Source organism: Argiope bruennichi, chromosome 4, assembly GCF_947563725.1.
Source record: "Argiope bruennichi chromosome 4, qqArgBrue1.1, whole genome shotgun sequence".
Taxonomy (NCBI): Eukaryota; Metazoa; Arthropoda; class Arachnida; order Araneae; family Araneidae; genus Argiope; species Argiope bruennichi.
The window spans coordinates 132,806,374-132,820,997 of record NC_079154.1 but is presented as its reverse complement, the minus strand read 5'-3'; the positions used below and the strand labels follow the sequence as shown (position 1 = coordinate 132,820,997).

The 14,624-nt window shown below is 26.0% G+C and overlaps 1 protein-coding gene across 4 annotated transcripts in view; it reads right to left on the bottom strand.

Moving 5' to 3' along the window:
• Nucleotides 1-361: 361 nt before the first annotated feature.
• Nucleotides 362-14,624, bottom strand: part of LOC129965616 (muscleblind-like protein 1) — a 156,721-nt gene continuing 142,458 nt past the window's right edge. For all 4 annotated transcript variants that reach the window (XM_056079664.1, XM_056079665.1, XM_056079667.1 and 1 more), the window contains 2 exons: nt 12,055-12,139; nt 362-9,753 (listed from right to left, as the gene is read on the bottom strand). In XM_056079664.1, the coding sequence (XP_055935639.1) occupies nt 12,105-12,139 (35 nt within the window). In that variant the 3' untranslated portion in view covers nt 362-9,753; nt 12,055-12,104. The remainder of the gene's footprint in view (nt 9,754-12,054; nt 12,140-14,624) is intronic.

The following is a 14,624-nucleotide window of genomic DNA, read 5'->3' as shown; positions in this document are numbered from 1 at the left end:
TTCTTCCATTTTACATAAAACTACTGCTATTCCTAATATTGATCTTTAATTTGTTTCATGTTTGTAAAATTGGGGCTAAAGACAAGTTTTGTATACTTAAGTGTTCTAGATAACCTAATATTTTTATATGTTAAAACATTAATGAATCAATTTATTACATTTTGATTCCATACAGATAGCATGACATAAAGATGAAATACTAATTTCATGTTTATAAAGATTGTACATTACTAACTAAAAACAAAAAAAATGGTTGAAGTTTAAAAAAAATTTACTGTTTAAGTGTATTTAATGAAAATTTTATTTGTTAAGATATTTTCAATATTTAAGTGTGATGAAATAATATTTTTAGAAAAAAATATCAACAAAAACACATCAAATTTTATTTTTTTAAAAATTAATATTATAATAATAAAAAAAATACAGATTCTACGATCTAAAAAACACGATAGAATTCTGAATTCACTGTAATTATATCAGTAACAAAATAACATATATGACATACATTTTGAAACTATCTTTTGATTAAATACCCAATAGTGGGTCTTTGTGAAAGAGAAATTGCACATTTAAATTTTTTATTTCCTTCGTTTTTAGTAGAACTCAGAATAGATGAACTAGAAAGGTTGTAAAAAATCAGTAAACCCCTTTCAACTAGATATTTTTTGAATGGCATAAACAGAGCTTGTTTTCCAAGTGAAAAAGATTTCTAAATTTCACAAGATTTAAATAAAATCAGTGATATATATAATCGAAAAATTTTTTTAAAAATATCATCGGCCACAAGAAGGCAGGATACATGTTGGAAATACACTTCCAACTAAATCAAACCACTACCCAATTTACTGTTCATTGTAAAGAAAATTTTGAGCAACAGAACAACAAATTTACTACAAACAGCACAAATTTTTAAATATGTCACACATGACTTATGCATATTATTAACAATACTTTGATAAGGAATTGAAGTTGCAACATCTTTGAAAGTGGTGTGGCTCTGCAAAAAAAGCAGTGCTCAATGTCTTTTGTAATTCATATAAAGGTACTGCATGGTAAGAGCAGCTTTTTATGAGACATTCATGTATATATAGATATATATTTATTTAGGATTTGACTGCATAGTTGTACAAGTTGTAATGGAGATTAATAAGAGTCTGTACAATGCGGCTGTTGTAGAGCCTAAAAAATGCTGCTTTCAAAGTTTCACTCATCAACATCTTACAACAATTTAAATTAACAACCTAGGCTGCCTTCAAATTATAACTGCTATGCTATCATCATTAAATACTTCAAAAATTATTAACAAGAACAAAAACACAGCAAACTTGATAAAAATGACACAAATTCCCAATTTTTCACACAAATTATTTGAAAACTGCATTTTATGTCAACAATAAGCAATACATGTACCTAACAATTTAAAAAAATAACAAACAAAAAAAAATGGATTATACTTAAAAACATAATACTGTCCCCCAAATTTTTCAATATCTCTCACCAAATTTGATATTATATTTAATATGATTAATTTAATACCTGCTGATTGTTGGTTATCAACAGCAATCCATCAACAAATTAGTACCATGCTGTTAAATATAATCAAAAACCATCTTAAAGTTGGTTGCATCAAGAATTGAATAATTTTTTAAAAAAATCAGTTACATTAAAAACACCCTCATTTTTTTTTTTCACAGCACAATCATAAATTTGAAGGCAGCCTTATCTTTCATATAAATGTATTCATAACACTTTCAATGTTTTAAGATCACAGTAAAATGTTAATTGAATCTCTATTAAACTCATAAACATTTCTTGATATTCCAATAACAGCAGTAAACACATTATATTTATCTCTATATTTATGAGTAAGGAATTTCAGTAAGAAGATTCAATTTATAATCATTTTCTAATTCCTATGTTTTGACAATTTCATATTTATTTTAAGATCAACTGATTAATATTCTGTAATAAAGAATAAAACATTCAATATGTTAATAATTTATTCTATTATAATAAAAATTGTAGAATAGCAACAATATATACTTATATTCAAACTAAACAACAGCATTTTAGAAAATTTTGAACTATGAGAGTCAAGTCTCCAGTTAAATTAGCATTAACCAAGAGCACAAAAAAAAATTTAAAGAATATTACATTTTAAGTTAGAAGTCAAATTATGTATATTATAGATATATTTTCAGTCTGAACTATTATATTTATCGAAATTGTATACTAACAAAACCATTAAATTGTTTTTAATTTCATCCACTATGGGAAAAAAAACTGATATAAATGAATTATTTTAGAAGAAAAAAAAGCATTAAGAGCCACATTTATAAAAACTCTTCACAATACTACAAGGTTTTTTCAATATCTTTTGGAAATACATTAAGTGCTTATTACGACAAATATAATTAAATGTGAAAAATCAATACTTATTTGAATATACATGTCATGACCCAGTTTTTATCATAGCTCCAATAACAAAAGCTATGAAAGTGACCAATTCATTAAATGTTGCTACCAATGTTAAATTTCACAAAAAATCTCATTTCAACTGCTCATATATTCAGAATTGATCAATTTTCATTTAAGAAGAATTAAATGTTTAGAATCCACACATTTATATGCATTCAATATAACACATCTTCATTTTTTTTAATTTTTATTTTAGTTACTTCTAAAGTGTGTGGAAATAAGTTGCTCAAAAAGATTTATTTTGTAAAAAAACTTTTTAGATCATAATATAATAAAATATATTGCTGATATTTTAAAAAAAATGTAGCTTGAATATTTTTTTATTAATTAGCATTTTAATATTTAAATGTATTACAAAATTATATTAAAAAGAGACTTGACTCAATTTCAAGAATACCTTTAGAGAACAGAATTTTTCTGATATAATTTTGAAATGATCTCCAAGCATATACCAACATATTACTGTGATTTCATATTGCCATTCATTTCTCTAACATCTGCTAAGTTCAGCATTATAAAAAGAAGTCTTTTTTGTTGTTGTTGTGGCTTGAAATCCAAATAGTTTATCATGAAAATTATACTGAAAAAAGCTTATATATATAACAATTTTTCTTATACAATATACATATATATATAGATATATATCATTTTCAAATCACCGGACAGTTTGTGGTGATAACAGTCATCTCTTCTACAATAGACTTTTAATAAAAATGCCTTTACACAGTAAATCAAAAATGAAAATGACACAGCAAGTTATATTTACCTTTTTTTTTATCACAAGCAAACATTGCCTGTAATAAAATAATAGTACAAATACAAGACATTATTAAAAATATTCTTTAATGAATAAACAATTAAAAATTGCAACTTGCATTCAACACCAATTTTTTTTTAAAGTTCATATCTATGTGTATTTTTCAGTACACAGATACGTTCTTTTTTTTTTATTATTATTATTATTATCCTTTTGTACAGAAATTTCTGTATACTGCAGAACAGCTATAAGTGACATTTGCAGACAAACAATATTTCAGTGGAAATTTTAAATGAGTAGTTGTTTGCATAGATAACATTTAATACAGTGCAGACATGATGCCAGAGCTTCAGCAGGACAATGGCTTTTCATTTTGAACGAATAATATTTTCTAAAAAAAGTGTTCCTGTATGTGTGGTTTTGATTGCATGGTAAGAAATGAAGTGAAGTGAATGGTAAAAGAGAGAAGGAACAAAACGTATAATTAAAGGAAATAAAATGTACATTCTTTTTTAATTTGTAAAATGAGATTCACTTTTTTGTTTTTATAACAGGAGTTCATTTGTATGCAACTAGATTATTTAGCAACCAAGCTAATATAACTCTAAATGTGAATGTATCAATGTTTGTAATTTATATTTCTTATTATTATAAATTAAATATTTCTTTTAATTATAAATTTCTTATTATTAAAATGGAAATAATCTAATTGGATAACAATTTACTATATAAAGCTCATGAAATTTATTTTCCCGCCTAGAAAAAAAAAGAAATGTAATATTTGATAACATAAAAATATATAAATCTATACATGAAATAAAAATAAATCATATAATAAAACAAAGATATGAAATTATGCCATCAATCCATAGTTATTTTATTTGTTTATTTTAAGAAAATGGATGCTTCAAATGTTTTTAAAGAAATCGAGTTGTGCTTGGAGTTATTTTAAGTCAATCAATTTTTCATCCAAATTATATTGAATTTTTCGCTTTTATCTGATGACGAATACAATATTTAAAATTTGCTGAGAAAAATCTTTGAAAAGAGAAACTATATTTTAAAAATATTTTTAACAGGCAAAAAAAAAAAAAAAAAAAAAAAAAAAACACTCAATTAAAGCAAAAATGTAATTATGGGAGAAATTACATTTTGAATTACAAAATGAAAGCTATTAAGTGCTACAAAGAGTTGTGACATGAAAGAAAGAAAAAAAAGGTAAATTTTAAAAAAAATCTTACAATTTTCATTTGACAAATATTTCTTTACAGAAGTGTAGTTAAACATAATTTTTAAATATAAAAACTTCTTATTTATTTGAATTCTTTGATATTATTTGAGCCAGAGACCTGCTGAGCTATTGATATCAAAGGGTGTGCATAAAAAGGTTTGGAAAGTTGCATAAGTAGATATAACTATCATACAAAGAAGGCAGTATGAACAGTCATACTTGTGGGCTGTCGGATCACTCAATTGGCTCCGTTAAAAATTCCATCACCTCTCTCAGGGATCGAGACTTATTTTGGGAATCACGTGTACAAAACTATTTTTTCCCTTCAAAAAACACATTAAAGTTGAAGTATTTTTATTGCATGTTTTATTTTCTGAATGATAAGTTAAATGCCCAGCGCATCAGTATGCACTTAAATGTATTCTGTTTGCTAAGTGTGTAGTTCAGAAATTTAGGAGGAAGAGCAGAATACATGCAGCAGGGGAATGGCTATTAATTACCTTCACTCAGTGCAAAGAAGGAGATCCACCATATCATGATCTCACTTTCACATGAAAGATATTATATAGAAAGAAGAGGGTAAATTATATATTAACAAAAATTTGAGGCATCAATAGAGTAAAAAATGTTATAGTTCTAATTCGTCAAAAGGAAAAAAAAAGCCAAAACATCATTTTATACTAATTGCTTATTAAATTATTTAACTATATTATAAAAATTAATAAAATTAAAACACTTCTGAACAATAGATTGCATTGCAGGTATTCAAAATTGTGAAAGAAAATGATGTAGTTACAAGGGCTAGGTTCAACTGATGTAATAGAGTTGCAATTAGAATATCTATTTCATAGAAATTTCAAAATGTTTTTCATTATAAGCGAATTGATGTCTCAAAAACAACAAACGATAGAATCCAATTAAACAATTTTTTTTCGCAACATATTGCCAATATCATATTTTTATCTCTATACCATAATATTGATAGAAATCATATCATGAACATGTTAATGCTAGTTATCAATCATAAATATACATTATAAAACTGATGTTTTAGATGAATATTTGATAAATCATTGAACAATTGTACAGTAATTTATAATTAATTCATTAAAACCCAATTCAAAAATATTAATATATCTTTATAATATCCATTTTCAATTATTAAAAAAAAAATTTGAACAATAATTAGAACTTACCTTTCATTCATTGAAAGTATGGATTAATAATATTAAAGCTCAGAAGAAACTATTTCAGTTTTATTTAATTACTCTCATAATAAGAATTTTGAAAGCATTTTGCATATACTCAGTTTTTGCTAAAATTAGATATTTTTAAAAACAAATATGCCAATAAAAAAATGTTCTTAAAAATGTGACATTTTTTAATACAGATTTCAATTAATAGGACAGTTTGGATTCAGAAGATATGGAATATCTTACAAATATTAAAAGATTTAACAAAGAATGTAAAATGCAAATCCTGGAGAGAGAGAAAAAAAATAAAAGGCCAACAATTTATTGGTCCCTGCTGCAAAGAAGATGGTACATATTTGGCTTGTGGTGCAGTTAGAAGCTTTGGCACCCAAGACAAAAAGTGGATGCTACAATCATCCACACATAAAACTACCAATCAGCTTTAAGTGATACTTTTGCCTCCTTTTGAAAGAATGACATTCAAGGTAGTTGCTTCCAGCTACACCACTCATCTTAATGAATAACATGCTAGATTTAAGCCAGTTCGTTCATCAGAAAATAGTAATGAAAACACATAATTTTTAACACAAACAAAAAATAAAAATTAACAAATATTACAAAAAAAGAAATAAAAATCACATTTCTTTAGAAAACAAAAATCTTAATAGTAATTCTACAATTCACATAACAAGAATTAAACAATTCTATATGCTATATAGATATACTGAATGTAAATGCAAACAGAAAATAAAATTTTTAATAGCACAGTCCCAATAATAATGATTATCCTTAAACAATTTTAATATGTAATAAGTTTCAAGTTAACTCAAGATTTTTAAAACCTGTGCCATATCACAAGTATTTACATTTCAAAGATAAAAAAAAAATTAATGAATAATAAAAATTATTAGCTGAAAATTTAAATGTTGTTATAATTACGATGAAGTACCATTTATAGATTTCTTATTTCTGCATTGTTTCATCACAGTCCCGATTTCTTTGTAACCACTCAATGATTTTACAATGATTACTAAGTAATTCATACACTGTATAAAGAATATAAAGCTTCAATAATATTCCTTTCTTAATTTCCTAAATTTTTGGAATCGGTCATTTTTTTTTTTTCCCATAATTTTTAAGGGAAAATGGGAAACACTATTTGGTAATAATATAAGTGATAATAAAAAAGAATGGAAGAAAGTTATTTCACTTTTTTTTTTTAAAACATAATGCTACCAAATCTTCTACTAAAAATCTTCAAACTCCAACCCCCCTACACTAGTGAAAAAGCTTTCAATGGTCATAATTCGATTTATAATACTATAGTTAATACTCGCTGGCAAGCAACTTGTCAGATGGCAAATGAAGATTTTTTTTTCAATTGTGATGCATATGATAGTATAAACAAAGAAATGTACAATTAATATTCAAGATTTGCAATGGAGGTACAATTTATTTTTATGCTAAATGTTTAATCATTATTTTCATTACTATTAATATATCATCTTAAAAACTTTTAAATATATGCACGAATCACCTTAAATTTAATAATCATATTATATATAACATATAAATGGTGCTTCATTGTATGTGACACTTTCCACTAAAAAAAGCCCTTCCCCTCCTTTAACTTCTAAATGAAAAAATCTATAATTATGAAAGTGGTATCTAAGTACAATAAAATGTACTTAGAAACTCGCTTACAACGTCCCGACTGGAAACAATGGCATCAGTACTCAAATCGACAACAGTACAAGATGGGGGGATGGGAATGTCAATAACAAAGCTGTAGAACATTATTTATTTAGTACAAAAAGACACTTTGAAATATTTATACTAAAAAACAAAATGCTTAAAATATACATTTGTTTGTGTGCATTTTCCAAAATTATGCACACAAAACATAGATAAAAGAAAAAAATATTACTTTTCAGGAAAGAAAAATTCAATCTACTTTTCAAGAGGAAATAACTCAAACAATAAGTACGCCCTTTCAGCTGACATTGTAGGACTATGGATGACATATTAATTTTGCTTGTACTAGCACACCAACTGATATGTTACAAAGCATACAATGGCCCAAATCTGTATCATACATGACAAAGAGTAATTTGAACAGGAAAATTTGTTATCTTGTGAAAACTGATTATTTTTCTCTTTTTGAACACATACTGTAACATTACATTTTCAAAAATCATGAACAAACATATGTGGATTTTGAGAGTTTTATTCTTACTATCAACTGCTTATTTGTATTAAATCGAAAATGCTCCACAACTTTGCAATTGACACCTCCTCCCCATCACACACACACACACACTTCTTGTACTTTTTACTAAATAGGAACATTATCTCTAATTTTTTGCCAGATGATGGTCTAAGTGAGCTCAGCATATAATGCACAGCCATTTTACTATACCAAGATACAACTTCCATGACTATAAATGCTATAATTCAGAAGTTAAGGTGAGGTGTAAAGTATTCAAGTGGGCATCCTGTATAAATAAATTATAATAAAAATAATTTATAAAAGATCATCATAAAAGAACAGAATTTACAAACAAAAAAATGAGCCAATCTAGCAAAATAAGTCATTAAAATTTAAAATATTTAGACATTACATGAATCATACATTTAAAAAGAAGTATTTCCAGGCATGACACAAATTCAAAAATGATTTTCAATAAATTTAATATAGAACAGGCATGCACAGCAATAAGTTGATTAACATCTAATTAAAGCAACAAAAAATGAAAACATACTTTAAGAGTATGTACAGTTAGTTGTTCCTGCAATTCATAGAAAGATGAAATTGTAGCTGTGTAAAGAATGATTTCCACCTGAGGAGTCTTTTTTTTTTTTTTCAATTATAAATTTAAATAAATAATTTCACAAGAAAAATAAACATGTAAATAATCACATACATTTTTGTCAATAATCACATACATTTTTGTCAGATAACTTTTTTAAATGTATATCTAAACAATCTATAAACTTAAAATTCGGTAAACAAAAGTAATTACTGATAAAATACTTAGACTAGTATAGTTCTTTAGAACTACATCATTTTCTTAAAGTAATTTTTTGATGACAAAGTTAAAATAACAATTTATTATTGCACAATAACTGCACAAGAGTTAATTAACATATCATCAGCATGCACAGCAATTAAAGAATTAACTAATATAAATATACAAAGACGCAAAAACAACTTTTATTATATTTTTTAAAAATTCGTCATTTAAATATTTTTGATTTTCTTCTAATCACACAACAACTGCTTTTTGATAAACATAATGAAAAAATATAAAATCACATATAACTATCTTTATAAAAATATTTTGAAAGTAATAATAATTTTTTTTAAAAATAAAACAGATGTCAATTTAGTATTAAAATAATTCAATAAAATGTTTACATGTTCTTCTAATTCCATAAATCTTCATTTCTTCAGAATTACTTTTCTCCATGTTTCTTTTAGAAAATATCCAAACGGCAAAGAAATACAATTTTCCAGTCATATTTCAATATCAATTTAGTATCAGTAAATGGAAAAAAACGAAAGACTGAAGCCCATCCAAGTGAAAACTCCAATGCTAATATCTTCAAAATATGAAAACAAAACATTAACTGTACTTAGAATATATAATAGAAACGAAAACACACAATTTATAACTTCAGGTGAAAATATTCCTTTCAACACATCATTTGTTGAAAGATAATCATTCGAAGATTTAACAAGCAAAATAAACGTTCCTGGACTTGTTTGAGTGTGTGTGTTTGAACATCCATAGAAGTGATGGCACATCCGAGTGACAGTTGACTAGTGTCTGCAAGTCACCGTTAGTTGCAAGAAAATAAATCTGTTTATCACAGAAGGATCGTTCGAGTCAAATAGGTAGAAGACAACACTCTTGGAAAAGAAAAGAAAAACAAATAATATCTTTAGATAATTATAAATGGTGGTCACAGTACGCTGTTCATGAACGGAGTGGGCAGAGGTATGTGGTAGTACTTGCAAAGCGGCCGGCTGCATTTGCCCTTTACAGCATCACGACAGACTGTTACTTTCCCGTCCAGTACCTCTACATAATCTGTGGAGAAAGAAACTATTAAATAGGAGCATTTTGACAGTTAAGTTTTAATTTAAAAGCAATAATGAATAAAAGTCCCTTAAAAAACAGACCCAGTCACTGATTAAAGGTTCAATTTGGTGAGAATAAACTTTAAAGATAGGTGGAACATACCAAAACAAATAAGTTTTATACAGGAATACATGATAGAAAAGTAATACAATACAAAATTTTTAAAAATTTCAAAGATGAGCATTAAATACCAAAACAAATATTTTAACTTGCAAAATATTAAATTTTTTTTAATCATAACAACGTTTCTAAAATTAGTATTTACATAATTAAAATCTTCATATAAAGAAACTCTGTCAAAGCCCGTTATTTAAAATTCTTTGTAAAAGCAAGTCAAAACTTATTCAGTTAAATATAAAGTAATATAAAGCCACAAAAAAAAAAAAAAAAAAAAAAAAATGTAACAAGATTAATTTGAAGTCAACATAAAAATTGTTTTCAATATTAAATAGGTATTTACTTTAATATAGGACCAAAATCTTAATTAGACAATATTTTATTACAAAATAATATTGGAAAGAAATTTGATAAAAATTATGAATATCATGGAAATCGATTTTTCTCAAATTCACTACCAAGCAGAAACCCTCGCATGGATTCAGAATGCATTAAATAACAAAAGATTCATCAAGTTCCAAAATAATTAAAATAAAGTGCTGTCATCAGCAATATATAAAACATCAACATATACAAAATTTCAAAATTCTAGCATAGAAGGCACGACTTTTTTTTTTTTTTTTTTTTACAAATACAATGAATCTTATTTATTCTTTAACAGAAAACGGAAAATTCACAAAGCATTTCAATGAAGCATAACATAAACAACATATAAAATATAAGCAAATATAGCAGTATCTCTTTTTAACGAAGTCTCATAGCTCCATTTAAAAACTTATTTATAAAGAAAATTCGTAAATAGAAATTTGTAAAACAAGAAGAAAACAAAGCAAATATTGTGAAATTTACTAATCCTTTTTATTTATTTTAATTAACATCCTACACTCAGGAAACATATAAATTATCCTCTTGCACTATTCTTAAAAATGTTTACTCTTTTGTGAAGATTGAAACATAATAAATGTAACATTTTCTAGAAACTAATATCCATCGTACTTTCTCAGATATTTCCTTTTTGAGTCTTTCTTTACACACAAGTTTTCTTCTGAAAGTTTTTTCAATAACCTCTTCAATATCATCTTCATCATTATATTGTCTAAATGTTTTCATAATACATACTAGCACATCATTCCAAAGGAAGTTCAATAATCAGAATGTCTTTATCAACATGGAAATAATCATACAACTCTCTTTTGTAAAGGGGTGTGAGAATAAGGCCAAGTGAAGTCATGTCAGTTGATCCAGAATATTTTATTGGGACTTTGATAAATAAAAAGTTGAAAAATGTAACAAAAAAGTTTAAGTTTCATTAAATAGAAATTATTTTTTCAAATATGCAGAGTAAATAACAGGCAAATGTTGTTCCAAAGTTCTGCAGAAAATTTTACTAAGCAGAAAATTTTGCTAAATGAAAACTCTATGATATAATAGAACCAAAAAAATAATTATAAAAAGCTTAGCAAGAAACGAAATAAAAGTTCATGAAGTTTGAATTAAGCCAAAAAAATCACTTACAATTGACTGATGGCATAGAAAATATTACAAAAGGTCAGATATTAAGAAAGTATATTATGTATGCAACATATGATACTCTCTGATCACCTGCAATCGTCATTTTAACAGAAAATATCTCTTCTTGATCCTTCTGCAGCAGTCTGCAAGATTAGATCTTTGATAAAAGTTTTTTATTACAAACAATGTGGTGTTAATAAAACTCCATTTTCAACAGAGCTAAGTAGATTTACTGTGTGTCAAACAAGTACACGGATGTTACAAACTGATCCAACTGTCTTAATTTGTTCTCATTATTTCTTATTCCTCCGGCATGATCAACATTTTCAGAGTGATGAAGAAATGCAAATAACAGCCACACACTATCCTGTCCATCTCAAATGGCAGATTTCTACAATTAGGATATTAAAATATAGGATATTAAAATTGATTCACATATTGTAACTTAATTTCGCAAGTGAATATGTTGAAAACCAATGGAAGAAATCCAATTCCAATAATTGTTTCCATGTCACTATGCTTTCTTTCTATTTACAACCTCAGAAAAACTTACTTGCTAGGTACACCTCGTATTTTAGCAAAATCTGAAAAAAGTGATGTGGAAATGTTAAAAAAAAATACCTTCTAAAAGGTGAACATAACGACACTGTGGCCTTTTACACAGCCCAGACTTAAAATCTCGGCACAGAGGCAGGGTGTCCAGCAACTGAAATACATATGAAAAATACATCAACTTACAACAAGTTTTCAAAGCAATGAATAAGGGTTAATATAAAAGTCATACTTACTGAATGAATTCTAAAACATCAAAAATAATCAGTTTCAAAAATCATTTTTAAGATACACAAAATTTTATAGCACTAGAAAGTATTAGAGAAAAGCTAGCTAGAGAAGAAAGATTTTAGGAAAACAGTCATTAAAAAGCACAGATTTAAAGTGAAAAAAAGAGCAACTAGAAATAGCTAGAGGTTCTACCTGGCAAAGTGCTTTAAGACAGCGAAATTAAAACAAGTCAAGCTACAGAAAGAGCCAAGCATTGATTAATGATTGCAATTTTATGAATAGATTGTAAAAGTATTGCTCTGACTAATAACATTGTTTATAGGCTTAAGAACTGGATTATAGTTTTCTAAAAATAAATTTTTGTTTCAGATTTAACAAAAAATAATACAATTTTTATAATTTTCTGAACTTGTTAACTTCATATGACACTTGTCCCATAAAACTGTTAGGTTAGATAACCAATTCTTTAACATAGCTTGCTTAAATAATGCAAATAATAAAATAATAATTTCAGTAGAAGAAAATGTCAATAACTTGGCAGAGTATTAACATTAAAATAAAAATTCACAGCTTGTTTAATGTTTTTAAAATCAATAACAAAGTGTTTTCATTAATTATAAATTGCAATCCAGTATTTATATATAACTGTAATTTCAGTTATCACTAAGTATAAATTATTAATATTTCATACCACAACTTACTGCCTTGAATAACGACACATTTAGTATAATATTGTGCATTCTTTAAGAAAAGTTTACAAAAAAATGGCATCTGAAATTCTTTTTTTTTTTTTTTTTTCCCCAAGAACAAAACATTAAAATCCTATGTTAAAGCTGATACAACAAAATATGCAATGAAATATAGAAGTCAGATTTGTGTTATGATCTAGAATCATGAATATAGGACTCAAATCTCCATATTTTCAATTCAAACTAATCCAATTTGTTCAATAGTGAATTCCAAAGAAATTGACTATCACAAACAGCTAATACTTGAAAACATTAATATGTTTTAAAAAGAGCGATAGAAAGATGCAACTTAAAGCAAGAATTTACATTAAGTCATCACAAATACACAAGATGCTTCAGTTTTCTTAAATTTCTGATGATTAGCAGTTTAATAAAACCATGAAGATATATAAAGGGGAATATGCAGTCCCTTTGGGCATAAAGCTAATTACTTTTCGAACTTTATAAAAACACTTTCTACTTTATGAAAAAAAGTTAGTTTCTACTATAAATGGGGTTTGGAATATTATAAATCTATAATATAAGATATTTGCTAATACAAATATTCCAACAATCATATTCATATGCTCAAAACAGAATGAGATGAAAAAGAAAATACATAAATATAGACACTTCAAAGGTAGGGGCGTAGTGGCCAATATTCGGGCACTGTTCATTAAACATTTAAATGAAGATAGATTTGACAGGAAACTTAAGTTTTCAACAACAACAACAAACAAACAAACAAAACAAAACAAAACAAAACAAAAAAGCTGAAATTTTTAGTAATTTTGACAAAATTTATTTTTACATCAAGTTTCAAACTACATCAAAATTTATGCCTGGATGTTATATTTCTTAAATCTACCTATATTTCGAAACTGTAAACAAATAAAAGTTTGAGTTTAATGTTAGAATTATAGATTTTTATTGACACTTAAATATATATATATATATATATATAGTTATTGACCTGATTTTTCCACCCTTCTCCTAGTAACAATTAAAATGATAGCAATCTATATATCTTCACATATACTTTTGTTTTTAAAATAACTTTTAGAAACTGATATAATATTTCAAAAAAGTTTAAATGGCAATATGATTATGAAAATCAAGAGTAAAAGCCATCTTACATGATTACGAAAACTTTCATTTCATTCCTATAAGTAGTTTTTTCACTACATTAAATCTTATATTTTTGCTACAATGTCATGAATATCATTTCACTTAGAAGGTATTCCTATTACAAATTTAAAAAAACATTTCTGCAACTGCAACGTTTTTTTTTTTTTTTTTTTTTTTTTTTTTGAAATGGCATTACAAATTGGGCTCAGAAAACTTCAAATTTTCCTTCTGCATTCAACACTGAATATTTTAGACAAAACATAACCTTTGCCTAAGAGATGTCTCATCTCCTCTACTTACTAGTCAGTAAATTGTATGTATCAAAGGTGACTTGTTCAAACTACCCACATTATATTCTGAAATGCACAGTTTTGACAATCCATATTTTGTGAAGGTAGTCAAAAGATACATCTCATTGAGCTGAATCACTTTGTTGACTTGTAATATATAATTCAAAATCAGAATTACAGAAATGAAACCTTAATACAATTTGCTTTAAGGTAATCAGCAAAATAATGAAAATCACAATTAAAAAAAAACATAGTCATTTTG